Below are 13,479 nucleotides of genomic sequence, written 5' to 3'. Positions count from 1 at the left end.
GGAAGTACCCTATTAACTTTTACTTTGTGCTTTCCAATGAAGTTAGTAAGTCCTTTGAAAAAAGCAGTTACTTATTTATGCTGATTACTGTCCCCCTTTTTTGGGGAATTTTAAAAATTATTTTATTTTTCACCTCAGGAGATCTTTCTGTTTCTCTTCTACCAGGAGACTGTGTTGGATGGAGCTCTCTTTGAATAAGTGAGAATGGGGACATTCCCTTCAGTGAAGTTTTGTTTTTCTGTTACTGCTTTAGTCATTACATGGCTACTACTTCTAGAGCATTTGTGATTGTTCTGTGGAACACAACGGCAGAAGGAATGTCTGCATGTTCACATCTTCTTGCACAGGGACAGCTCCATAACATGCACAGTTGCTACAGCCTTGAGCTGCTCTAATAGATTTAGTACATGGATCATAAATAACAGAAAAGCCTCATGCATCTGTACAAAAATGCTTGCTTGGAGTTTTTTTTTTTTTCTGAGGGCCCAGTAACTTGTTTTTAATGCTTTTATCCCATTTAATTTAGAATGCTAATATAATTAGATTAATGAGTTTTACCTGGATGCTCCAAGGCAATTTGTATGTATGAGTTTGTTTGAGCTTCCAAAAAAAAAAAGTTCCTTTGGAGGTTTAAATGGTGCTTGTAGAATAGTCTGTTGGGTTTGTTTTTTTTTTTACTGTGTTGCCATATGTATATGTAGACTTCATAAGTATGAAGCTGAAAGCCAATATAGTGACTGAAAGAGCCTGTGAGACAGTTCTGTCTTGACAACCTATGCAATGTGGTATGCTATTGCTTCTTCCATTAAGCACTCGACTCTGCTAAGCATTTATGAATTTCCTTAAAATATGCCTGATCATGCATAAGACTGTATTTTCAGCTGAAACATGAGACGGTGACTTTTGCATACAAAGTACTGCTTTCTACATCTCTCCTTCACAAGTAGGAGGCTATCAGGTAAATGTTTGAATCCGAATTCTTTCTAGCCTTGCCTCTGCTACTTGGTGTGTTTAAACCTGTAGCTATTCGCAGGTGTGCTGAGATTTCTCATGGCCCAAAGACTCCTGGGCAATTTTGTGCTGAGCAAGGGCAGTTCTAAGGGTTAGGATGTAAATGTAATGGATCTTCCTTTAATATGGTTCTTGTTTTTTATTTACTAATGAGAAAGATAGTCTACTATGAAAAACTAGAACATAGCAGATCAGTTGCATTGCTTAGTTGTCTGCAGGAAGGCATTCTGATGTGATAATACACAGCATAGTAACGTTGCATTTCAGTGCTCCTTAACACAGCTGTGCAGCAGACTTACTGTTTCTCTCAGAAAACAGGTCATCCCATAGAAGGTGTAACTGAAATAACATTTTGTTAACGTTGGTTCAGAATACTTGTCTTGAAAGCAAATGTTTATGTCAAGAAGTACAGTTGGATCAAAAAAAAAGAAAAAACACTTTGTTTTGCTTTTTTGAAAATCACCACGTTCCTCATGATACTATTTCAGTAAATTTTTCTGGCCAGCCTTATTTCTGTTGCAAAGAAATCCTTACAAATCTAGTTCCTAAGCTTCTTACTCCTTTACTTTGGCTGAGTCAGGGAATCTTTTTTTTTTTTAACTAGTCAACTATGCTAGTGAAAATGTGCAGCTCTCTTTCCTGTTTCTTTTGTGAAACAAAATACATAATGAGAGAAGGTCACAGAAGACTGGAATGAGAAAGCAAGAGAGGGAACTACTGAGAAAAGACTTCCTTTCTCCCCTTTCAGAAAGGTCAGGAAAAGTTTGCTTTGAAAGCTGACTTTTATATGCCCTGATCTTTTATTATCTTTATTGTACAGCCCTTACTTGATTGCATAAATTGTAAAGTGCACTGTTACTATGCCAAGGTAATGTTATGGGTACAATCTAATCAGAATTCAGGATTTATAGTGCTGTCTTAAAACAAGTGCAAGTGCCAAGTGTTTATAGTAATATTCAGTGACTATACTTCAGTTCTGAGGCTCTCTATCTCTTGTCAAAGTAAGTTGCATCAGGAAACAACTGTGTTGGTGTGAAATAATTAATTTATTAGTGTCCAGTCAATTGGATTGCTATTTAATTGACTGAATACTTCCAACCCTGTGAAGTTCTGTTTGTTCTCAGGAGTACATTGATGGTATGGGATCACACCGTTCTGTTCCAGAGGATGTCAGGATCTCTCCGAGAGAATCAGCTGTGTTTACTTCTTCCACTTTTCTAATGATTGCATGAAGCCCACTCCCACTACCCTTTTCCAAAGTAAATCTGTAAAATGAAAGCTAGATTGTTAATGTCTCTTTTCACCATTAAATGTTCTTCTGTTTTATAAAATATTTATCAGATGAACTTGTATTGCAGTCTTATTACTCAGACATCAACTCACAAGAGAGCGTAAGTAATTTCTTTGTGATTCAGTGGACACCTTTGAAGATCAGGTTAACTCATTTAGTAAAAGAAATGTAAATTGAGAAACTTTGTTAGGCAGTCTTTTTTACAACCTGTTTGTCTTTGGACATCAGCAAGTAGATTGTAGGCCTAGCAATTTAGTTTTTGGAACAAATGGAGCTTGAAGAAGGGTTACCTCACCGTTTTCAGTAACGGGGAAAAGACAGCAAGGAGGGGAGAGAGAAAAATGGGATGTGTGGAAGGTGCTTGTTTGGGCTGAAGTCAAGTCATGCTAATGTTAAAGAATATCAATGAAACCCACGCCTCTTGAGGCTCAGTGAAGTAGCCGTGTTAAATGACTGAAGTGGATGCTTGGCAATACAGGCTCCTTTGTAAGGAGCTCAGCCTTACTACAGAGCTGGTTTTGCAGAGCAAGATGGCTGGTACTGAGGACCTGGTGTCCACAGTCCGTGTGTTACAGAGTCCTCTTCAGCCTGGCTCTTTTCTGGCCCTCTAGACTGTGTGCCTCTTCGTTGTTGGAACATGTTAGATGCCCTGAGTTTTACAGGTTAGTTTAATCCAAAAATAATTCCGTTTGTGTACTCCAAACCTATTTTGTGTTGTAAACAAAAGCACTGTTAGCGGGGATGGTCTCCAAAGTACCTCTCCTGATCTGAACTAAAGCACTAGTGTGTGTTTGCCTATATGGACCTAAAAGATAAGACAAGTTTTTAAAACTTTGTACAAAACCATGGTGTTTAAATCTTGTAAAAGAATAGAACTCACCAGGACAACGTGGCCCCTGGAGATCTCTGGCTAATAATTCTAGTAGAATATCTAGTAATAATACAATAGTTTGTGACATGGTCCAGTTAGAACCGAGAAAGTTTGCTCCACTATTAAAGGATATAAGCATTGGTAAGTTAAGTGGTATGTAGCTCTTCCAATTCAGAGGAAATAGCATAACATGAGAAGTGAAAAAATAGGCAGTCATGAGTAAAAGGAACTATTATGAGCTGTCAGGTGTTGATAGTGCTCCTGAAATTGTCTGTGTCTGTGATCATACAGGTTGCGTGGTGTTACTAGGGAAAAACTTTGCAATGCTTATTTTTGTTTGTTTTGTTTTCTTTTCTTTGTTACTTAAAATCTCGCTTCATAAGGAAGTCTCTGTTTTATTATTATCCGCAAACATTTATTTGCATAAACCAAGGAAGAAAACGTTATGTTCTTGGTTGAGAGGACCAAGGATGAATGAAGGGTTCTTTCTCCAGGGTAGAATGTTCCTGCTGAGAAAGATAATGTTTTTTGGTGGTGCAGCACACCCTGAACAAAAATTTGGAAGAATATTTCTGTCTACTATTTTATAGGATGCCATTACTATAGCTCATAAATGTTATCTTCCATTGTGGGGAATCCCCTTTACTTGTATTATTCATATTGGACTAAAGCTGTACAATATGTACAGCAAATATTTCTAAAGATCATCATCAGATGAAAAGACTGAGTTTCAGGCTTATATCCCCATTGTCTGCATGCTATATATTTGCAGCATGTGACCTTGAATCGTGTATAACTGGGTATACTTTTTAATGGCAAAAAATGCTGTATACTTTTCAAACCAGTATTTAATGAAGATGAGGAAGGAGGTCTTGTGTTCTTTAAAGAAATTTTAGAGTACTTGTACTCTAGGGTGAAGTATTTGAACAAAAACTATTAAATCCTGTAAGAATAAACCCTATAAGAATATTAGTATTGAGAAAGTGTTGAGGGAGTTGCCTCATATCTTGAGTGTCTTATGTGAGAAAGGCAAGTGAAAGAAAGGGAAAACCTGTGATTATGGCACCAGATTTGAATCAAAATTGCTGAGATTTCTTAAACTGATGCTCAGCACAGGCAATTATAAACAAATAAAAAGTTACTGTTAAAATATACAACTTCTCTGGAAGAAAGAATAAATGTATTAGGTAATCAAATTATCAAACTTTTTTTTGGAAGGCAGTAATGTATGATAAAATGGTATGAATAGGTATAAACAGGTAACAGTTGAGCTTCATTCCAACCTGTGCATCTATTGTGAGTTTTCTGCAGACTGTTCTGAAACTTCTCTGCCTCAAAGTAGGTTTCCTGCCTTTTCTAGGGAAGGGTAGCATAGTTCAAAAGTCCGAAAGTGAAGCACTCAACTTCTGACTAAATTTTTAAAACCTGTACTGGAAATTGTAGTTGTGTTGCAGGAAATCATGTGAGGTATCTGTAGAGTACTTGGTCCGAACCAGAGGGCTTGTCTGTGTTGTGAAGGTTAAGTAAACCAATAACGAAGTTTGAATTGTTACTTCTAGAAGTGACATTTTTATTACATGATCTCAGCTTCTTCCCTCTTGCTGTTCTTATCTGCGTAATGTCTTTTTTTTTGCTTGGGTTTGGAACAGAAGAGCGAAAGCTCAAAAATAACCTTGTTAAACATAAGCTTGTTAAAAACACTTTTAATACATCCTTAAATATTGCAATGGGGATGCATGCATTTCTAGGTGGTCTTGTAAATCCCTTCCCAACCAGTAGGAGAAAGTGTACGTATCATACAGAATTCTTGTTTTTGGGTATGAGGACAAAGCTGAAGGTTCATTTGTGCTATTATTTAACTAAGTAATTGGCATACTCTGATTAAAGGTCCCTTGCACTCTTACAGACTGGGGCTTTAACATTTGTCTTACAGGTTTTCCGTATGCTATGCATACTATTTATTGTTAAGTGAATCTGTGTATGTCTTCAGCCAAGAATTAGACTCTATTTTTTCTTTTTCTGTTCTGTAATAAGATTGAGGTATTTGCTATTTGGAGTAATGTGTAGATCTCCTTTGAATCCATTAAAAAAGTCCTCCCCCCCCCCCTTTTCTGGAAGCTGAAGTGAAATAGACAGGAAACTAAGTTGTTCCATGAAGCCAGATGGGATTCTGCAATATTTGCAGCCAAAAATCTTTTGCGATCCTGTTTAGCTCAAGTTGGTAAAGATTCTACTTGTTAGAGACTGGTTTGCTTGCAATCTTCAAGAATACTTTGCAGTGTATTCCTCCAAACACTAAAGATGATTATTCCTTTTGGAGTATCCCATTCCTTGTATTTGCTGTGAGTTTGATAAGGTTTACCTTTTCTGGTATACACTCTAATTTTTCAAACATTTTGAGTGATGTTGTATAAAGGGCATTGGGATAAAAAGTATTCTGTTACAAAATCTAGCAGAATAGACAAAAGAATTGGTGTATCTCTGACACTGCTTTTTAGTCAGTGGTTCTATGGAGTCACAGGTTCCAGCAGCTAATTTTAAGAAATCTTTGAAAGGTAACTAAAAAAAAGGCAAATCTGGTGTCCACAGGCTTGTTTGCTGTACATAGGCTTGTACCAGAATTCTAAACTGCTTAGTAATCTGCAAATTGAAAGATGTACTTTTACATATATGTATGTAAATAGGGTAAGCCTTTATAATATTAGTAATGTGATGTGATATTTGATAGCATGTAGTTTTGTACAGGAAGGTCTATATTCACAAATCTGATAGTCAAAAGGCATTCTAGGAAGAAAAGTGCTAAATGAACTATAGTGTAGAACTTGCTGATTATGCGTTTCATGGATTTCCTTTATTAGCATATCAGACATCTCTTTGTGTAAGCTCTTATAGTCTTCTGGGCACTAAATTATTTGTGCTGCTTTTTTTTCTATGTATACTACATATATTAGAAAGCGGATGAAATTAGCTTGCTGGAAGACTTCATTTCATCATAATTTTTCTTCTTGGGGTGATGGTGGATAGAGAGCCTTAGCAAGGAGGTGTTACGCAGAACAAGATGGTTTAACAGTGACCTTGTTATATGAAATGCTGAATTTTTGAGCGCCATTTAGGGTAGAGTATTTTGCAATAATTAGCACCAGTAAGAGCACAAGTGAGTTTCATCTTTGTATTCATACAAGTGCAATTGATATGAGGTGCTATCCAAAACGTCTGGAAACCCTTCCAGACAAGCTGTTCTAATTATCTGACAGTTACCAGTTCTGATGGAATTAACAGAAAAGGACTTTGGTTCTTATCTAGAAGAGCTGGATACATAAGTACCACTGAAATATGAGGTTTTTAATCCTTTTTGCTCTGTGCTCAGGCACAGTGAAAGTCTGCCCCAAAAAGAGCTCCTGTAGGTGCTGGTCAATTTTATTTTGTTCTTTACAATTAATTTTCTATTCTAGAACTTCTGCTACATGGTAAATGTAAACTTCAAAAATTATAGTGTGGAGAACAAAAAGAAGAGGGCTTCTGAAAAATCATCTTAAAACTTTGAATTACTACACTGAATAAGTCTTCTCCAAAATTATAAAGAATACAGTTACAGCTCTCAGTAACTACAGTTAATACCACAAGCCATTTCCAGCCATCTTCTCCAGACCCCAAGGCGTTTGAACAATAGCAGCTGCCCATGTGTGTCTTTCTTTCAAACCATTTTCAGCAAATCAAATGGAGGAACAGTGTGCTCACAGTTAAAGGATGAGGATTGCTGGAAGCTGTGCAGTGCGTGCTTTACAACAAAAGGTCATAGCTAGATAGACAGTATATCCTAGGAATCCTTGGTAACGTACTTCATCTGGGTAATAATATATCCAAGACACAAATGTTCAATTCTGTTGTGTCTTCACTTTAGAATAGGCACAGATTGGAGACTTTAAAGTCATCAGTATTTTTTTCATTCTCTGGAGGATGAATATTCTCAAAAATGACTATGAAATATTGCATGTGGTGACTCCACTGTGCATATTAATTCATGGTCCCATGCAACCTATTAGAAAGCTTGCTGTAATATTATACATTGGAAAGGAAAAAAGTAAAGGAGCACCTGTTATTGTGGTTTGTGCAATACAGACATGTTTTGTAAGAGCCTGGAAAATGGGGTTGCCTATTAATTAAAAAAAAAAAAAAATCCAAAATACTTTTATAGACAAATGCATTAGATGTGTATGAAAAAGAAAAGTGAACTGTGCTTCCGCTTAAGAGGGCTGTATCTCAAAGCATATGAACTCTTCTTATTGTAGTGGTGCAACAATGCAAATAGATTGAAACTGTTGTGGTTTTGGGTTTGTTTTTTATTATTATTATTAAATACGTTGTGCTAAAATGTGCTTGCAGGGAAGATGTGTAGCTTGGTGGTTTTAAGACTACATTTCTTTCTTAGTCATCACTTCAGTATATCAGAAAATGCTTAAAGATGTGTGTGAGAGAAGGGCTCCTCATAAACAAGCGTGACGAAAACTTTTCCTTTTTGGTATCCAAACAAAACAAAATATTTCACTCAAGATTTTAAAGACCCTTAAAAGGAAGGGAATGCAAAAAGCACAATTAAAATTTCACCCTCTGCTCACCCTAAAGCAGCAAGGAGAAGGGGGAGGCTTCCCTTGTGCACAACCCTTATCATCTGGATTGCAGCAGAAAATGAGTGGATGTGGCACAGGTGCAGCACCCCCTCCTCCCTTAATTGAGATGCTGGTTCATGTGAAACCCTGGGCAGGACAAGCTGCAAAAAAACCCACCTCACCACCAGCTGGAGAGCCCTGGCCAGACTTTTTCCTCTGCCGCAATAATCTTTGACTCCACAGCTGTATTATAATGGTTTCCCTCTGCCCTGGGTGGTGCAGCTTTACCTCGCGGGGGCTGCATGTGAGCACCCTGCTACGAGGCAGAAGGGAGCACGCTTCCCCGTCTGCTGTGGCTACCGTGTGGGTGCTGCTGTGAGTGTGGGCAGTGGTGCTGAAGGTGAGCCCACCTGCCACGCAATGCATGCTCCCACCTCAGTTCATCTCCCTTCGTGGAAGGAGTGAACAGCTGAAACCAGGTTCCCCTTGATGTACCTGCCAGCATCTCCCATTTCACTCTTTTAAATGTGGGAGATTTATTTGCTGTGAAGTCACAGGGTACTCAATTACTGCAGGGGACATACAAAGAAAGGGGTTACCTTATGTGGGCTGTGTTCATTTTTTTTTATATCAATATACTTTTACTACTTTGATTATAGTTTACTTCTGTGCCTCTGCCAGAGCTGTCACATGCTATGTTTCTGTCTTTTCTTCATCTCATTGAAAAGCAGAAAGGAAAAACAGATTGGAGCACAAAATGCTGCTGTTTGGGATGAGCACTTCTGATGCCTTCAGTGCTTTGCTCCTGGGCAAGCATGGCACTGGCAGTGCCTCACGCTGCCCCGGGTGCCCCTTGGGGAGCAGGTGCATGTTTTGGCTGCCTGTGTCTGCGTGCAGAGCTTACCGTGCCATACTTAACTACATCCTGAGGTGGTTATGAGGATCAATTAATGCTTAAATTATTTGGAGGTACCAGGTGCTTTATGAGTGCTAATTATTATATTCAGGTTTGCTACAGCTTAGGGATTAGATCTCACTTGGGCAATAGGTGGGTAGGTTGTGAGATGTACGTGGTAAAGAATTACAAGTAACAAAGAGTCACTACCAGCCGAAGCATCACCACAGCCTGTTCGTGCAGTTCCATTTAATTGCTTTTAATGAATTGTCAGTCTTCCAATTTGATTTTTGAGCCTTAATTACTTTTATTTTGAATGTTAGAGAGAACATGTCCTCTCTAAGGTTTCGTAGGGGTTGCTGTTACGTTTTGTGGTTGTATCTCTGATGCTCTTTTTCCCAAGAATGGGCAACTGTGTAGGTACTTTTAAAATGTGGTGGTGTGTGTCTTATTTATATATGCACTTTTCTGGCATGAAACATTTCATAGATTTGTGCTAGGTCTGGGGCATCCTGGATCACTGAGAAAAGTGTTTGCTCCTTGTCTGGACACTGAAAATGAGGCAGGACCTTGCTGTGTAGTAAATGCTGGTCCACTCAGTGAGGTTATTGACAACAGTCTTTTACCACAGGAAAGACAGCTGCCTCTCATAACCTGTGAGACCACCAGCTAGTCTTAATTTGCTGACCAGTAAAAACTTAAGTACTTGTTCAATATCCACCTGTGTCTGTTTTTAAAATCCAGATCAAAGCTACGGGAGACTTGGACAATATGAAGGGGAACTGCTTGTGCATTTGTATGTATATATTTATTTTAAAGATCTTTCTCATAGCCAAAGCAGTGGAAAGTAGACTGTAAAGTAGCCAGTATGTCATTTCCAGGCTGTTTTATTGCTGCTTCTCTGCAGGTGGGCGTAGAGCTTCATGTCCAGCCTGAGCTGCTGCTGCCCCAGCAGGCTGGTACTGTGGCAAAAGAAAGTGGAGAATACTGGCCCAGAAGCCTTGGGTATAGAGGGGGTGAACTGAGGTGAATGAATGGAGAAACCTCTTTCAGGAAAGAGGTGAACACTGGCATGGGCTGGCCAGAGAGATGGTGGAGACTCCATCCTTGGAGATGTTCAAAAGATGCGGTCCTGGGCAGCCTGCTCTGGACCAGATGGCCTCCAGCGGTCCCAGCCAGCCGTGCTGTGATACTGTGAGGTAGCACGATGCAAAGCCATATGAAAGTGAGGCAGGCAGTCACAAAGAAACAGATGTTCATCAAGGTGAAAAAGAGGAAAGGGTGGTTCTGTATTTAAAATCCTGACATCGAGGTTAGCTTATTTTACAAGTGATTCACACACAGTGAATTGTTAAGGTGGTGTGCATCATCTCTCTATCTGTAAAGCAGGGATATTTCTGTTCATCACTGGGTTGTTGTGAAGTCGTCCCTGTTGGTCAAAATAGTTTGATGTTAACTTGAGGGAGGCTACAGTCCTCAGAGGGAGAAAAACCTTCACAGCATCCTTCGGCTTGAAGACGACTCATAAGAGCATCAAATCTAGCCATCAACCGAAGATGTCAGTAAACGCAAATCCCTTTCTAGGAAAAAAAAATCTCCTGGAAAGGCGGGAGAGCCCCTTTCCTCCACGTCCCTCACCTTCCCCAGCGGGGGCGGCCGGAGCTCCCCTGAGGCGAGGCAGGGAAATGGCCGCGCCTCGGGGAGGGGGGGCGGGCGGCCAAACACGCGGGGCCTGTCCCACCTCCACCGCGAAGAGCGGGCTGCGGCTCCTCCCGGAGCTCCTTTTCCCCAATTAAGGCGCCGAGGCTAATGGCCGCGCCTCCCGCCCCGTGTCCCCGCTCCCGGGGGCCGCCGCCGGGCGGAGGCACCGCGGCGGCTCCGCCCCAGGGCCGGGCAGGGCCGCCCCCGGCGGGGCGGGGGGAAGCGGCCGCCGCCGGGACTCGGTGACTCGGTGCCGGGCGGCTGTGGCGGCGCCTCCCGTCCCGTCCCCGTCCCCGTCCCGTCCCGGCGATGTCCGGCGGGGGCAGCCGGCGGCGGGCCGGCCCCTCCTGGCACGGCGCCTTCTCCCGCTTCTTCGCCAGGAGCCCCCCGCGGCAGGAGGCGGCGGCGCCCGGCCGGCCGGCGGGAGCGCACAGGTAGGGGCACGGCACGGCACGGCACGGCCGCACTCCTCGGCCGAGCCCGGGTTGTCCCGCGGGGAACCGGCCCCGGGGCGCAGCTCCGCCGGCTGCGGCCCTTCCGCGGAAACCGAAAGCGGGGAGGGGGCTCGCCCCGTGCGGGGTCCGCGCCCCGGGTCCCCCCGGGCTGGTGCAAGGCGGCTGCTAGCGCCCGGCAAAACCTTCCCCGGGGTCTGGGTGGCGGTGCGGGGCGCGGGGCGGGGCGGGCCGGTGGCTGCCGGTGCGCGGGGAGCGCGGGCGAGGTGAGAAGGTTCCCAAGCGTCCCAAGCGTCTCGTGCGTTTCTTCCTCTTCCTTTTTGCTTTGCTTTTTTTTTTTTTTTCTTTTTCTGGTGGCTGGTTTCTGCGTGTACGTACCCACAGATAAAGTTGCCTTCTGCTTCTTATGGAGTCTTGTTATCGGTCTGAATTAATTGGGGTGTATTTTGTGGTAAGGAGGTGTCAGCCGTCCTGGCCTTATTTCCTCAGGTATACTACTAAGGTTTTTTAGCTTTTAACATGCTGGTTTTAATCTTTTTGGGTCATTCTTGACACTGCCTATGTTTGTGTTTAAACAGGCTGGCAAATAAGTGCGCTAGTAAAGGAGATAGTGGATATCACTAGTTCTTTCTCACCAGTCGCGGAAAATTGCAGAGCGTCCCCCCGCCCCACAGCTGCCCCTTCAGCCCAGGGTACAGAGGTCTTAGCATTTCATGCTCCGGGCATCGTGTTCATGTTCAGATTTAGCTTTAAAAAATAAATAAATAAGAAAATCAACCCTACTCTCACCTGGGCTTAAAACAGGAGGAAGGGGAGAGGGAATTGCACTGTTTGTTAATCAGTGTCATAGGATTTTCTTCTGAGAACCTCGTGTGGCAAAGAGCTATGTGCTGATAACTTGCCCTTACAGCTGTTTGTAGCTCTGATGAACATGAGACTTGCTGGAGGCTTGCTGGTGGAAAATAACCCGTGCAGAATAGTTGAAAGTTTTGTGGTGGCACGAGGTACAGCACATCTGTTAGGGGCTCATTCTGCTTTTACATGCAACTTAAATGTGAGTTATCTTTCACCTACTGCTTGCCTCTGTAAATGCATTCTTCAGAGTCATGATGCTGGCATGGCTTTGAACGAGGTCTTTGGTGTTTTTCTTCCCAGTTCCTTATCATCAGCTTCCATCAAACGTAGTCATTGTGCTCTACTCTGCTATTTGATATTTTCAATATACAAAATTAATTGTTTGTTACTGGCAGTCTAAATCTCCAGTGTGGAAAAATCCGATTGATTTTTTATTCTAATGTCAGTCTAATTTATTTATCGTTATGTTTACATGTTTCTTTTGTCCATCTGGATGAAGATGCAGCTTTTAGAGTATAAGCCAATCTACTGCATATTCATTCAGTGATATGCTGCTTCCATGCCTTAGCAATTGACCTGTTGTAAGTAAACGTGACCTTGTAGGTCACCTTAGAAGCCTCCAAGGGGGTGTGACACTTCACCAATCACTTTAACCAAGAGCTACCACTAAAATTTTCTTTAAACTCTGTCTTTATAATTTGTTCCTCTCTATATTGTTTAGCAAGTTCATTTCAGGTTTATCTTTTTCCCTCCAAGTGCCATTGCTTGGTCAAGTAGCTACCAGTGCAAGTGGGCCTTTGTTGGAATTGTCCAGATATTGTTTCTGCATTACTGAAGAGTACCAGAGACATCAAGCAGGGAAGAGCAACCTTTTATTTGGTCTTATAGGTTTTGTTTTGTTTTTAAATTGAGATTATTGTTCTGTTCATCCATTAGTTTCTAAGGGCTTTCAGAGGTGGAAGAACTTTGTTTATACTGCCTAAGGAGAGATTAGAGAGCCTCTTTCTTCCTCTGGGCTTGCCAGTCATTGTTCCTGTTTATAAAGCACATGTATTTTTGTAGCTGTAAAAAATGCATTTGGGAACTACTGGGAATGGATTAAAAGGGGAGTAATGCATTTTGAACTTATTTCTTCTGAACTTGCTACCTCCTGGCTGGTTTTGATTCACATACTGTTGGTGTCTTAGAAGAAATCTATTGTTTTCTGGGGAAAAAAAAGTCTGTATTCTAGTAAAGACACTCTTCCGTTCAGAGGGCAGAGGAAGATTATTTCAGTTTTATTTCTTTTAAATCTAACTCATTTGTGAGAATGCAGCAGAGGTAACAGTTTGTAGAACCAGCAAGGGGAAGACTCCAGTTATTTAGAAGAATTCAAATTAAACTTACTAAAGCAAGGTGCATTATGAAAAATTTATGTTTGTTTGTTAATTTGTTGGACTTTTTTTCTGTTTGTTTCCTCTTTTTTTCTATTGTGACTTTTATTGCAGGATAATTCAAAATTATAATTCAAAATTGCAAAGGCCCTTATTCAGCAGGTTACCAAAGCTATTGCCTATAATTAAGTAAGGAAATATTCTGTATATTATAGTGGGACTACTTGTTTGATTAGAATTAGGCGTGAACCTAAATGTCTCATGGGAGTGAGACCCAAAAGGAGCAAGCCCAGCAGCTGGCCATGTGCTTGTGAGACATTTCCTAAAGGAAATGTTACTAAAGTATTAATTATAACAGTAGCACTCCTTAAAAGAAAAAACAACTTTACAAAAAAAAAAAGTTAATGTTAACAGCACTCTCTC

At 41.3% G+C, this 13,479-nt stretch overlaps 1 protein-coding gene across 2 annotated transcripts in view; it reads left to right on the top strand.

The window, feature by feature from the left end:
- Positions 1–10,570: 10,570 nt before the first annotated feature.
- The window catches only part of CRYBG3 (crystallin beta-gamma domain containing 3), a 94,017-nt gene continuing 91,108 nt past the window's right edge, over positions 10,571–13,479 (top strand). Inside the window, exon 1 of one of the 2 annotated variants that reach the window (XM_083820682.1) lies at positions 10,571–10,810. In XM_083820682.1, the coding sequence (XP_083676808.1) occupies positions 10,686–10,810 (125 nt within the window). In that variant the 5' untranslated portion in view covers positions 10,571–10,685. The remainder of the gene's footprint in view (positions 10,811–13,479) is intronic. The other variant, XM_083820684.1, reaches the window with a different exon arrangement.

This window comes from Anser anser (genome assembly GCF_964211835.1).
Source record: "Anser anser genome assembly, chromosome: 1".
NCBI classification, from domain to species: Eukaryota; Metazoa; Chordata; class Aves; order Anseriformes; family Anatidae; genus Anser; species Anser anser.
This window is presented reverse-complemented; position numbering and strand designations above follow the sequence as displayed.